Below are 13,053 nucleotides of genomic sequence, written 5' to 3'. Positions count from 1 at the left end.
CATGGGGAGAAGGGGGTCCCTAGACTCAGATGATGAGGGAGAGGCAGTCAGAGGAGAGTCTCCTGGACCCCATTTAATGCTGAAAATGATAGAACGTTCAGCTGAGCTTATGACAGGGGTCATGGGGTTCTCCACCCTATTTGAGGGTGTAGCCAGTTTCACTCATTCGGCATGGCGGGGACAGGGAATCTGGGGACGTCGGGGAGGAGGGAATTGATCCTCATCCCAGGCCTGGCTTTGCTGACACCAATTGGCTCCCCACTTCCTGCTATGTACCTTTGGACAAGCCTCTAAGCCTCTCTGAACCTCAGTTATAAAAGGCGGCAACCCTGAGGCATCGCTTCTCCAAGAGAGGAAGCTCTCTAAGCCTCTGAGTGGAGGCTGGAGGCCCCAGAGCGGCTGCCTTTCCCTTAGGAACGCGCTGCAGGACGAGAAGCGCCGCCTGGAAGCCCGCATCTCGCAGCTGGAGGAGGAGCTGGAGGAAGAGCAAGGCAACATGGAGGCCATGAGTGACCGAGTCCGGAAGGCCACACAGCAGGTGAGGCCGGGGCGGCCAGGAGCAGGGCAGCACATGCCTCAGATCCGCCCCGTCCCAAGCCTCACACGGCTTCAGGACAGGCTCCTGTGTGCCAGGCCCCGGTGGGGGTGGATGAGAATGCGAAGGCGGGAGAGTAGGGACCCAGCACGTCTGCTCCCGAGCGTCCACTCCCTCCCCTTCCGGTCACACCAGCACCCCGCCTGCAGCACCTCCTTTGGTGGCTCCCTCCAGTAGACGATGCTCACCCACAAGGGCCTTGGCGGTCTCCTTCCTGCTCTTTCCTCAGCCCCCACCTTACAACAGTGAGCACTCAGTGACGTCACTGAGCGCCAGCTCCATGATGGGCGCTGGGGACCCATCGTGTGACCTGGGCGCCTGGGTGGCACCGGGATGCTTTTCCTGGAAGAGCTGCCTCTTGAGCTGGGTCTTCAAGGATGGCCAAGAAAGAGCTGGCTGCTGGAGGGGAAGGAGGAGGGCTTCTGGGTGCTCCAGCTCCAGGGACCTGCGCAGAGGCCAACGAAGGCTGGGGGCTGCGGGGCGGGGGGAGCCGTTCATCTCAGTGCACCGTCTGGCACTTCCCAAGCCCTCCACCTGGTGACCTTCACCCTCCTCCCCAGGCCGAGCAGCTCAACAATGAGCTGGCCACGGAGCGCAGCACGGCCCAGAAGAATGAAAGTGCGCGGCAGCAGCTTGAGCGCCAGAACAAGGAGCTGCGGAGCAAGCTGCAGGAGATGGAGGGGGCAGTCAAGTCCAAGTTCAAGTCCACCATTGCGGCTCTGGAGGCCAAGATCGCACAACTAGAGGAGCAGGTCGAGCAGGAGGCCAGGTACGGTGGGACCAGTGCCCGAACGACAGCCGGCTTGCCAGTGAGTGGCGGGGATGTCGGGGGTCAGTCAGCCTCTCTGGGCATCATTTCTGGCTGAGAAATCAGCTCAGTGGTACCTGCGCTGCAGCTGTGTTGGGAGAACTGAGTGAGAACATAGGAAGGTGCTGTGCCCTAGCCTGGCCTGGAGTAAGCCTCTGAGACATTAGCTGCTCTAAGCAGCATGACTCTTCAGTGATGTCAGCCAGACTTCCCAGGAGCTCATGTCACTTTGCCTAACGTTGTGTCTGCAGGATGTCACATTAATGGGTACACAAAACATCCAAATCATCAGCCCACAGACACATGGGAAGGCTTCTCACTTAAGTACGGTCCCTGAGCTGTAAGGTCACAGCACATTCATGACATTCAGATAGGGTCGGGATCCTTGCACTGTTTTTGCTTTCGGTGGTGGCTTTACGGATAACTCACATACCACACAGTTCACACATTTAAAGTGTACAGTTCAGTGGCTTTCAGTGTACAATTCATAGGCACACGCTCACCAAAGTCAACTGCAGAACGCTGTCATCACCAATAAGCAGCCCTGTATCCTTAACCATCACCCTCTATTTCCCATCCCCAGCCAACCACTGATTTAATTTCTGTCTCTGCTGTCTATCCTGGACATTTCGTCAAGTGGGATCATACATCACGAGGCCTTTTGTGACTGGCTTCTTTCACGGAGCATGTTTGCAAGGCTCCCCCATGCTGTAGCCGACGTCAGCACTTCATTCCTTTTCATGGACGAACATTATTCTCAGGATGAGCCCTGATTTGGGCTCAGGAAAAGTGCCCACCGTGGGCCATGCTGGTCTGGTTTACACACCGACTGCTAGGGAGGCCCTCCCCATCCGAAACATCCCCACTCCCCCTGTGTGTGCAGAGAGAAACAGGCGGCCACCAAGTCGCTGAAGCAGAAGGACAAGAAGCTGAAGGAGGCCCTGCTGCAGGTGGAAGACGAGCGCAAAATGGCAGAGCAGTACAAGGAGCAGGTAACCCTGCCCCGCCCCCTCCCAGCCCCACAAGCCCTGCCACAGACCCCCCTGACCCTCGGGCCTCTCCTTGACAGGCTGAGAAAGGAAACACGAGGGTCAAGCAACTCAAGAGGCAGCTGGAGGAGGCGGAGGAAGAGTCCCAGCGCATCAACGCCAACCGCAGGAAGCTGCAGCGGGAGCTGGATGAGGCCACAGAGAGCAACGAGGCCATGGGCCGCGAGGTGACGGCGCTCAAGAGCAAGCTCAGGTGAGGGACCAGCCCCGGGGGCCTCATCTCATGGGCTGGCTGCACGGGTCGGCCTGAAGCCTCCACAGTGGCTCAGAGCCCCTTTCCCCAAAGCCCTCGTGGCTTTCCGGCTCAGCATCACGTATGCAGCACCATCGTGTGCTGGACGTGGGCGGGGCCCAGATCACAGGGGCCCTCCCTCTGAGCAGCACCCCTTCTGTCCTAACAACCGCTCCCATCCCATCCTCCAGGTGAGGAGGAGGAGGCGGCAGTACCTCCATCTCCTGAGACCTTTCTTCGCTGTGTCATCAACAGCTGCAGAATCCCTTCTCCCTTAACCTCTTTTCTGGACTTTCTCTTCCCCACCTTTCCCTGACTCGGCGTTTCTCTGCACTACTGCCATTCAGGGCTGAATAATTCTTTATCATGGGCTGCCCTGTGCACTGTAGGATGTTAAGCAGCATTCTTGGCCTCCAGCCACTAGATGCAGTGGCACTTCCCCCAGCGTCCCCCGGGGGGGCCAGCAACCAAAGTTGAGACCCTCTGCCGTAAGTGGACTGCGGTTGTTTTCTCTCCCACACCCCTGAACCTCCGAGCCTGAAGGGGGTGGATGCTCCCCCGCTCCTCAGGGCTCCTTCCCATCCCCTTGTCCACCTGGTTCCCTGAAGGTTTGAGCTCCGTGCTTCCTATCACACTCGCTCACACCCCACAGCAGGTGGGTGATCCAGCCTCTCAAGTCCACGACCTTCTCTCCTCCAGGACCCTGCCACTCCCCGGGCATTCCCAGTAACTCTCAGCCCTAATGTGACCATCAAGCACCCATCATCTGCCTGCCACCACGTTTCTTTAGCTCACTCCCTCTGTCTCCGCCGGGGTCTCCAACCCCTCAGCTCATCCTCTCATCCTCTCGCAGCCCCACCGACTCCATGGTTATGGTCGGCCTCTCCCACATCCTCCACACTCTGGTCTCCCCTCCTGCTGTGTTGTGCTGACTTGGTTAAAACACAAGCCAAATTAAGCCCAACTGCCAACTGCCAACCTTCTGCAGCTCAAAGCAGTGTGGAAAAGCAAACAGGTGTGCTGCCACTTCCGTTGGAAGCTCTTAAGTGGCGGAACCAAGCCGACCTCACTTAGTGCTGCCTGGACTTTGGCCTCCCCTTCCTCTCAGTCCCCGCCTCCTCTCACCCTCCCCCATCCTCTCAGCCCTCCCCACTTAGGCATCTGCTTTTCACTCTCCCTAAACTTACTATCCCTGTCATCCTCACTCAGCTGATGACTTTACTTCCTGTTTAATGGAAAAATGGAAACTATCATGAAGTATAGACAAGCCCCCACTTCCCTATCGACACACCTCCCTACATCTATGCTCATTTCCTCTGTTTTTTCCCATTTCTGTGCTCAACTGTCCAGCACCAACTGAGGTCCACCCCACCATCAGACCCACCCCCCATCTTGTTTAACTGAGGACGTTGTTCCTGAAAGTCCTACCCTTCTCCCTTGTGATATGTTCTCTCTCACTGAGTCATTCCATTAGGTGAACAAACCTAATCCCCCTTCCCTGCTGTTACCACAAAACTCTAACTCAGTGGTCAGTCCTCAGTCCTCACCTGACTCAGCAGCATATGCTATAGCCCATCACTCCTCTTTACTGGGCCTCCCAGATACCACCCTCACCTGGTATCCTTCCTACCTTTCTGGCCGTGTTTCACCTCTTCTGCTGGTACCTCATCTCAAAGCCCAGTTGCTGTTGGTCTGCCCAGGGCGCCATCCCGGTCCTCTCTCCACCCCTACTGCTGCTCATTCCTTAGGTGATCTGAACCAGCCTGGTGGCTTCAAAGTTCCATCTGTAGCTAGTGACTTCCTAGTTTATCTCCAGCCCAGACTTCCTGGGATTCCAGACTTCCTTGACATTCCCATTCAATGCCTAACAGGCAGTTCACACCTAAACATACCCCAACCTGGGCCCTGACTGAACCCCTTCACACCAAAACCAGCTCTTCTCACAATCCTCCGCAGCTGAAAGTTGCCATTAATCCAGGCCACAGACCTTGTGCTCATTCTTTATTCTTCTCTCTCCTTTACACCCTGCATCCACTCTGTTGGGAAATCTGGTCAACTCTCCCTTAAAAAATACTCTACATCCAGAATCGAACCACTGCTTGCCACCCTGGTCCAAGCTACCCTCTCCTCCCACCTAGACAACTTTCTCAGCCTCCTTGTGGGCCTCTCTGCATCCATGCTGGCCCCTTATAGTCTGTTCTCAACACAGAAATGGAGCTGGATCACGTCCCTCCTTTGCTTGAAGCCCTCTATGGGGGCTCCACCTCACTCACAGCCAAAGTAACATCTTCACAATGGTTCGTTCCACTAGGCCCTACGTGATCTCTGTACTCTGCCTCCTAAATTACCCCTCCACCTCCACCGCTTCCTACACTGCCTCAAGGCCCTTGCACTGGCTGCTCTCTCTGCCTGGAATGCCCCTCCCCCGGCTTGCTGCACTAGCTGGCCCCTCCTTCCCTGCCTGCAGGTGTTCACTCACCCATGTTACTAGAATTTCCTACCTTACTCTTTACCGTTCTCCTCTCTCTTACCCACTTGTCATCATGGAACTTGCTATTTCTTTTACTTATCTCGTACACAGTCTGTCCTCACTCTTGGCCTGCGAGCCCATGAACACAGAGGCTTTGTCTGCTTACTCGTCCCCAGTGTCTGGGATAGTGCTGGGCACAGAATAAACCTTCAATTGTTGAGTCAGAGGTGATGTTTCTCCAACCTCAGGCATTCTCGTACCACCTTTGCCATTTTGCCTTACCACCTGTACTTCTGTTGACTTGATGTTTTCTTTGAAATTAACTATTTAATCATACATATGTCTATTTACAAATGAAACCTACCACCCCTGTACTGTTAAACCAGCATGCCTTGCATCAACAGGTCACAATGAAGTTGAAACAGTGAAAACTAAACAATAGTGAATTCTAGCTATTGTGGCCACAAATTGATGACTATGACCTGAAGGCAGACTTCTCAGTTAGAAAGGGAATGACAAGACATTAGGACCAAACAGATTTTCTGACATAATCAGATGTATTTAAGAGTGGAAAAGGGAATACCTTTCTCACTGTGCACTTCAGCAGTCCAAGGGCATACCTAGGAACCCTCTGCAATCACCTGGCATCTCGACTCCAGACTCTGAGAACCACTGCACGAGACAAGGGGAAAGCCCAAACCCCTTTCAGGAGGGGAAAGAGAGCAACTGGCTCGGAGCACAGGGATTTGGGAAGGAGCCCCCTGCCCGTGCAAGGTGAGGGGTGGTGCGTCCCCACGGCTGGACCCCCCAGCACTTGCTCGGCTGCTGACTGGATGCTGCCCTTCCTCGGAGGCGGGCTGAGCAGTGGGAGAGCAGTCAGCCACCCCAGCTCTCTCACCCTTTTGTTGTCCCTGCTCCCTTTCTTGGGACCGATGATTCTTGCAGCACATGCCGACCACCCTCTTTGGGTTCTGCCCCAGACAACGACCCTTCTTGGGCTGTACAGGCTGGCATCGGACTAACCATTTTTTACAGTTAATATGAACACGCACACAACATACAAGTGGAAGACGGGTCCTACCTTTTCCACCTTCTCTTGAGTCCTCTAGATGTACAAAAGCACAAAATCAAGCACTAGAGCCTTGAGTGAGGTGGGCAAGCCTAGCCAGCTCCTCAGCGAGCAAGAAATTATAGAGCAAGTTTCACACAGTTTTACCAGGCAGGTAAATCTCAACACAAGCCCTGCTTAGAGCCCAAACAACGCACCTATCACTCCTGACACCACCAGGCATCTCCACAGGAGCCGCCCAGGGTGCCCACCTCTACTGTCTTGCTATGGGCATAAAAGGCAACGGACGGAGTAATGATACTAAAACGCGAGGCTGCTGCGGGCTCCTTGCCCAGGTCTGTTCAGGTTCTGTTCCCACAAGGATATTTTGGACTAGCTTACTCAGATTCCTTTACGTTCCTGAACAGATATGCAGAATGGGAGGAAGCCACCTGAGTTCTTCAGAGAAGTTCTGAAGGACAGAAATTTGCTTTTTAATTGGGGGAAAAAAAGGCTCGTCCTTTTGTGTGCCAGGCTCTCTGAGATCTCGTGGCTTCAGGTGCTCCACCGTAAGGGTGACTTAAAGGTGCCTTTAATTATTTAATTGAAGCAAATGCATTGATGATTAAAATTGCACTTGAATGGGAGGATGGTAACCACCGGGGACTCTCTCTCTCTGTTTCAGAGGCCCCCTCCCCCAGGAAACTCCGCAATGACTCACCAGGTATCATGCCTGCAGCTTCGCGGCTCATGTCTGTGGCTCTTGGTTTCCATTTCCTTTCTGCCAGCCTGCCCCCCCCCGCCCCCTGCCCCCCTTTTGTGGCCCTCGCAAATTCCCGGGATTCCTACAAAATCTGAAGGCCTAGATATCTTAGTTCAAAACTTTAGTCTTTTAGTCTTTCTTCAAAACCAACATCGACACAAGAAGACCTCATCGCTTTACCCATTTTCCTTCCTTCCTTCCTCCCTCCCGCTTTGGCGTGTGACGTGGCACTGATGTGGCCTGTCGCCGCGTGCTGAGGGTTTAGAGGCTGCGTGTGGCTTGGATGGCTCTTACCTGTGTGACAGGCCCCTAATAATGAAGAGGCCATGGCTGTGCCGTACTCCCTCGTCTGGCTCAGACACCACGCTGAGCAGATATGCCAGCTCCACTGGGTACCATCCTGGAGAACGGCTTCCATCCGGCTGGTCTGGTTCACAAGTCAGAATTAGCAAAGCACAGGGTCACGGTGGCCGCAGCCCAGCAATGTGCCCCCCAAGGTGGGGTTTCCACACACGCGTGCGAGGGAAACGAGCTCTCACCCCGATGTCTCACTGGGGTTGCGTGGGGCTTGAGCAAGGGCCAGCTGCTAACTGCATCTTCAGTGCACGAGGGCCACAGCGGCCACCACAGGGCCGGGCGCGGTCCAGGCAGATCCTTTATTGGAGGTCTCATGGGCACATGTTCACGGACTGGGGATGGACACCCAAGACTCAGGGAGCGCACGGGGCCTTCAAAAGACAGGGTTGAGAGGCCGCGACTTCTCTGGGATCCTGACAGTGTCCTCACACATGAAGCGAGGCACCTGGGGCCTGGCTTTCACCTCCTCCTCGAGAGACCCAGCCAGCCCTGCCTTGTGTCTGTCTTCTCTCTTGGAGAATCCCGCCTTGCTGTCGCTACCCAAATACTTAAAGCTGGATGAGGTCTTGGCAGGAGTTTTAGGCGGGAGCATCACACCTCCAAGACACGGCTTTTGAGTAGTTTTTCTGCCAGCGCATCCCGATCACGGGATAAGCTGGAGTCTAGGGTTGGCTGGGGTGTAGGACCACCCGTTGATGGAAACTGAGTCCTTGCAAAGCAGCAGGTGCTTACGCTCTTGTGCCGATCCCTGGGATGCCAAGAGTACCTTAGATACGTTTCTGAGTCCATGAATAGAATCCAAGTTCTCCAGGATCAAACCCTTTAAGAAAATTTTAGAGGGGTCCTTTACTTCCTGTGACAGATATAGCCAGTGTCAACCTTTGCCTAGGATTTGAAGCCAGTTCCTTCAAGAAAGGCCCCTGAACCAGAACAGACCGGCTTCGGGACTGGTGCCCACGCAGGGGGCTTACAGGGACCCAGGCGCGATTGATTTACTTCTTAGATCAAGGGAGCACATTAATCAGTTAAACTCCTCTAGTTAGCAAATGCAGACTCTTCGGAGACACAAAGGGAGCCTGAGCCACTGTTTCCAGCTCCAGGCCATCCCATCCAGTTTTGAACCTGGAGGGTTAGACACGGAGGAGAGCTGTGTGGATGGCTGCTGAGCCCTGCACGCCGGGACCCTACTTTGTCCCGAGTTCTTGGAGAACACAGTGCTAAAGAAGGAAGAGACTTTCAAAGAACCTCTAGAGACTGAGTGATAGAAAGTTAGTTCCAAAGGAGCTGGAGGACTTCCCTGGCGGTCCAGTGGTTAGGACTCTGTGCTTCCACTGCAGGGGGCACAAGTTCAATCCCTGGTTGGGGAAGTTCTGCCTTTGAGGTGTGGCCAAAAATAAATAAATAAATAAAAGGGGCTGGAGGCCTAGAAGCTTCCCTCTGATGGGAGTGAGGCTGACCCAGGTCTTTAGTCAGCAGTAGCTACTAAGTATTTATTCTTGATCGCTGCCCCTTGGGAAGTACCATCCACCGTCCCCAGAGGGTTTTACCAGCCCGGGTTCCTCCCACCCTTGGACTCCAGAAGGCTCGTGCTGGGAAGCCCCATGTCAGCGATCAGGAAATCTCTGGGCCTTGCTTATGCCTCCTGTCTTACCTGAGTTGCCCCCTTTGACTAAAGAACTGACAGGCTGGGTTCACTGGGATGGGCTCACCCTCGTGGCTTTTCTGTCCATACTTTGTGTGGCGAAGCAGGTCGTTTTTGTTGCAAAAAACTTGCTTTCTTCTTAGACATCCTAAAATGAGTGAAGACCTGTCAAACAGGGTCAGATGGCTGGAGCCCCACACACAACATTATTTGTTGTGGTCGCTGAAAAGAAGGCAAACTTTCCTTCCAAACAGTGGAGGTTAAGTACAGGCGGGTCTGATTTTTCCTCCTCCTGCCTGCCCTGCCCTCCTATGCAAAGCCTTACTTCAGGTGACCAGGGCAGGCCCTGTGGGAAAAGGGCATCCAGAGCACGGAGGAGAGGAGATGGGAGCAGAAAGGACAGAGAGAAAGGGGTGTCCCACCAGCTAGGGCTAAAAGACACCCTGGATTAACATGTCTAATGTTTTTCTGACAAATATTCATTGAGCACCCGTTCTATGCCTTGCACAGTGCCTGCCATGGGGCGCCCCAAACAGGCGAGATCCCTGCCCTGGGGGAACTCAGAACAAGAATTCTGCTCCATAAAAGCAGAGCAATGCAGTGCCTTTAACCAGACAGCACCCTTGGCATCCATGCAGGGACCTCCTTCCCTCTCAAGGGTTGGTGGTCATTCTCACCTTCCTACAATTCAAAACCTAAACCCCTGCCCCCTTTTCCTTCTGAAAGCAAGGAGGTACAGACACAACAGGTCCCCCTCATCCCTGCTCCACAGTGTAGGAATAATCCCATGAGGCCATCACCCCCACTTGCCTTTTTTCCTTCTTTTCTAAACAGAAATCCACAGCCAACCAGAATCCTGTGGGTCAACAAATGACCAAGCCAGATACTTTTTAAAGCAGATGGTCCTGCTTCGAAAAACCTACTTTGCCCCCATTCCAGCTGATTAAATGCACCCATATGGGTCAGGATTTGTTCACTTCAACCTGAATATTTGCGTCTCATTCGAGTTTGTTTGTGTTTGTTTTTTGCCCCGTCTGAAAATCTCTTCCAAGCTCGAGGGAGATTTCTGTACTAAAGAAACATGCGTTTTCTTAACACCCACAGGCGAGGGAACGAGACGTCTTTTGTTCCCTCGAGAAGGTCTGGAGGACGTAGAGTTATTGAAAACGCGGACGGTTCTGAAGAGGATATGGACGCTCGCGATGCAGACTTCAACGGAACCAAAGCCAGTGAATGAACAACTTGCTCAAAACAGGACAGAACCAAACCCAGTGGACTCCTCTTAGCACCGTCTAAATCCATTTTCAAACTCCAAACATCACAGACACCCCTCACGATGAATATAAAGACCACTACCCTGCATTCAGGGCATCAACTTAAGTTTGGAACGATGTACCGAAGGAGAAAAACCCAACAAGAGACACAGACACACCCACTCCCTCTGCCGAGAACTGTGCAGAGATTTTGAATTTTTAGAAAAATATATCCATGGTAACTAATCACTGGCAACTTAGTTTACATGAATTGGGGAGAAAGTCACCACGATGGGTGCCACTGTCCCCACCCCCAGCCCTTCCTGCCCTGTGGACTCTTCCATCGTCCCGGTGGGCCCTGGTTTGAAAATTCCTCTTCCCTCCGGTTCCCGCACATCAGATGCACACAGTTCACCGAGACCAAGTGCCTTCTGTAGTCACGTGAATTAAAAAGGAGACGCCGCTCAAACGGCTAAGAGCAGGAATGTCACACTGTTTTATATGCACCCCAGCTGTACTTAAGGACACCCTCACTAATAAAAGGTTATAAATCACTAGAATAGAGTTGACTTTTCTGTTGTTTTCTAGAGAAAGAGGACGGGGTGGGGGGGGTGGCCTCATTTAATCCTCATGACAACCCTATCAAGTCAGGGTTATTATTTCATTAAATGGGGAAACTGAGGCCCAGGGAGGTGAGATGAATCGTCTGAGACCCCACAACTGGCCAAGAGCAGAGCAGAGACACAGAGTGAGTGTGAGTGAGGGGCTCCTCCACACAGGAGGTGGGTGGCTCGAGGCCCAGGGAGTAGGACCATGCCCGGGAAGAACATATTTATCAATCAAAACAGCACGTATTTAATGTGAAGAATGTGAGTTCCTTGAATGTTTGAGTTAAAACACAAGACTTCGCCCAGCAGGGCTCGACAAACTTTTCCTATAAAGGCCCAGAAACTTGAGTATTTTAGCCTCCATCATGGTCTCTGTCACATTTTTGTCTTTTTTTAAAAAAATTAAACCACCCTTTAAAAATGTAAAAACCGTTCTTGGCGTGAGGGCCATAAAACCCAGGCCTGGGCCCGTCCCTTCCTTGGCCTGCATGTCCTAGACAGAGGTCCCTGGCGAAGTTTCCACTCAATACATATGATTCCATACACCAACTCCATGGGATCAAACAGACTGAAAAGAGGGGAATTACAGAAACCAAGGACGCACTGAATGACCAAATGCGAATACACCCTGAACAGGACATGCACGTGTCCCAATACAATTCTAAGAAGCTGACTCGAAAGGAAATCTTTAAAAAAGTAGTTTTTTTCATAGTCACTTGGTTAAAAAAACAAAAGTTTTTCATCACCAGATAGCAAACACAGAAGCACAAAGGCAGCAGCATTTACTGACCACCACAAACTAGCTGAAAATCAGTTTCTCTTGATTTTATTGTTCTTTTAAAAAAATAGAAGTACATCTTTTACCGATATAGGTTAGAATGTTGCCAGGGCAACGAAGTGGGCACTCAAGTTTAATTCTCTGCTGAATTTCAGTAGCATTTGAAAAGTTCTGTTTTCAACTCAAGGATATTTTTGCTGTTCTTTTGGAAAAATAACTTAGTAACAGAAGGCCGTTAAGCTGCACGCACGCGCTGGAATTCATGTGTTCTTTTTACTTGCATCCAAATTGTGAGACTGCCGTTCACAACCAGCAGGGATGAGCTGCACGCCATCTGTGTGGAAATCCTGGGTTCATTTCTTCTTTAGTAAGGAACCTCCCACCGACAGTCTTGGTGGTTTAATCTTATCCGAAGGTCACCCCAATTATTTCACCAAGGCTTTGAATGAAGTCCTGTTCTTAGGGGCTGCATTACCAAGGCCATCACACCCGAGACCCTAAGGGTCCTGAAGCAGAGGTCACCCCCAGGCCAGGATAGAGGGGCTCAGGACAACTTACAGCCAGGATTGGTCTAAAGAGGACACAGAGTTTCCACTGACCTGGTCCCACAAAACGTACTCTGAAACTCAAGCATGCCTCTAAAAGACTCAGTGAGAGGCAGATTAAAACGTCTCAGAGGTACACCACACCACAGTTTAAATAAAAGGTACATGCCTGTTCTGTTCTTCACCCCTAGATGTGATTTCAGTGCACTGATCCCTGCTGTGCCAAAGAGCACTGGAGATTTTGTTCTGGAAGAAGCTCCAGCAAAGTGGGGGCCGGAGTGAGCCTGAGATGGGCTCAGACCCCACTTTATAGGTGTCCCCGGTCATGAAAAACATCTCTCAAGACCAATCAGGACTCAGGTCTGCTGAAAATGATGGAGCAGCCTCAGCACCCACGTCGCCATTTCCAGAGGGTCCGCTTTGTCCCTGTCCATTGGCAACACCTCGACAAGGAGGCCAGGGGTTATGAGATGGCATTTCCTGGGGACGACCACCCGGGGCCACAGGCGATCCCCACTCCCCACCGTCACTGGCTAGTGCGACTGCTTGCTCGTATATCTCAAACTAACTTAAAAAAAAACAAAAACCTAGTTTAAAGAGGGAAGGAGGATAAAATGACTCCTGCACAGACACCGGGGCCTTGGCTTCCGTGGATTTCCTAAAGCAACATCTTGACTACACCCTGGGCTGACGGCAGCGATGGTGAGGAAATATTTGAAGGCGGCTTCCCAAATTCCAGGCGTTTTCCCAACCTTCAGACAGAGCAAACCAAATTAGGCGGACATTACAGCTGCTATAGACTGGCTAGCACGGGGCCCCACAAAGTTATAAGAGTGAATATCAAGGTCGGGAGCAGTGTCTCACTGGGTCTCAATTTTCTCTCCTGTGAAATGAAGAAAAGGACA

The 13,053-nt window shown here is 52.3% G+C and overlaps 2 protein-coding genes across 8 annotated transcripts in view; one reads left to right on the top strand and one right to left on the bottom strand.

Annotated features, from left to right (window-relative positions):
* Positions 1–10,777, top strand: part of MYH11 (myosin heavy chain 11) — a 127,741-nt gene extending 116,964 nt beyond the window's left edge. For 2 of the 6 annotated variants that reach the window (XM_060122543.1, XM_060122541.1), the window contains 6 exons: positions 415–538; positions 1,156–1,364; positions 2,287–2,395; positions 2,473–2,645; positions 6,888–6,926; positions 10,069–10,205. In XM_060122543.1, coding sequence (XP_059978526.1) covers positions 415–538; positions 1,156–1,364; positions 2,287–2,395; positions 2,473–2,645; positions 6,888–6,918 — 646 coding nt within the window. In that variant the 3' untranslated portion in view covers positions 6,919–6,926; positions 10,069–10,205. Of the gene's footprint in view, positions 1–414; positions 539–1,155; positions 1,365–2,286; positions 2,396–2,472; positions 2,646–6,887; positions 6,927–9,798; positions 9,953–10,068 lie in introns of those variants that run through there. The other 4 variants (XM_060122539.1, XM_060122538.1, XM_060122542.1 and 1 more) reach the window with 3 other exon arrangements.
* Positions 10,778–11,635: 858 nt separating this feature from the next.
* Positions 11,636–13,053, bottom strand: part of NDE1 (nudE neurodevelopment protein 1) — a 35,215-nt gene continuing 33,797 nt past the window's right edge. Inside the window, exon 9 of one of the 2 annotated variants that reach the window (XM_060122546.1) lies at positions 11,636–13,031. In XM_060122546.1, the coding sequence (XP_059978529.1) occupies positions 13,019–13,031 (13 nt within the window). In that variant the 3' untranslated portion in view covers positions 11,636–13,018. The remainder of the gene's footprint in view (positions 13,032–13,053) is intronic. The other variant, XM_060122544.1, reaches the window with a different exon arrangement.

The sequence above is a fragment of the Lagenorhynchus albirostris genome, chromosome 15 (assembly GCF_949774975.1).
Source record: "Lagenorhynchus albirostris chromosome 15, mLagAlb1.1, whole genome shotgun sequence".
Lineage (NCBI taxonomy): Eukaryota > Metazoa > Chordata > Mammalia > Artiodactyla > Delphinidae > Lagenorhynchus > Lagenorhynchus albirostris.
This window is presented reverse-complemented; position numbering and strand designations above follow the sequence as displayed.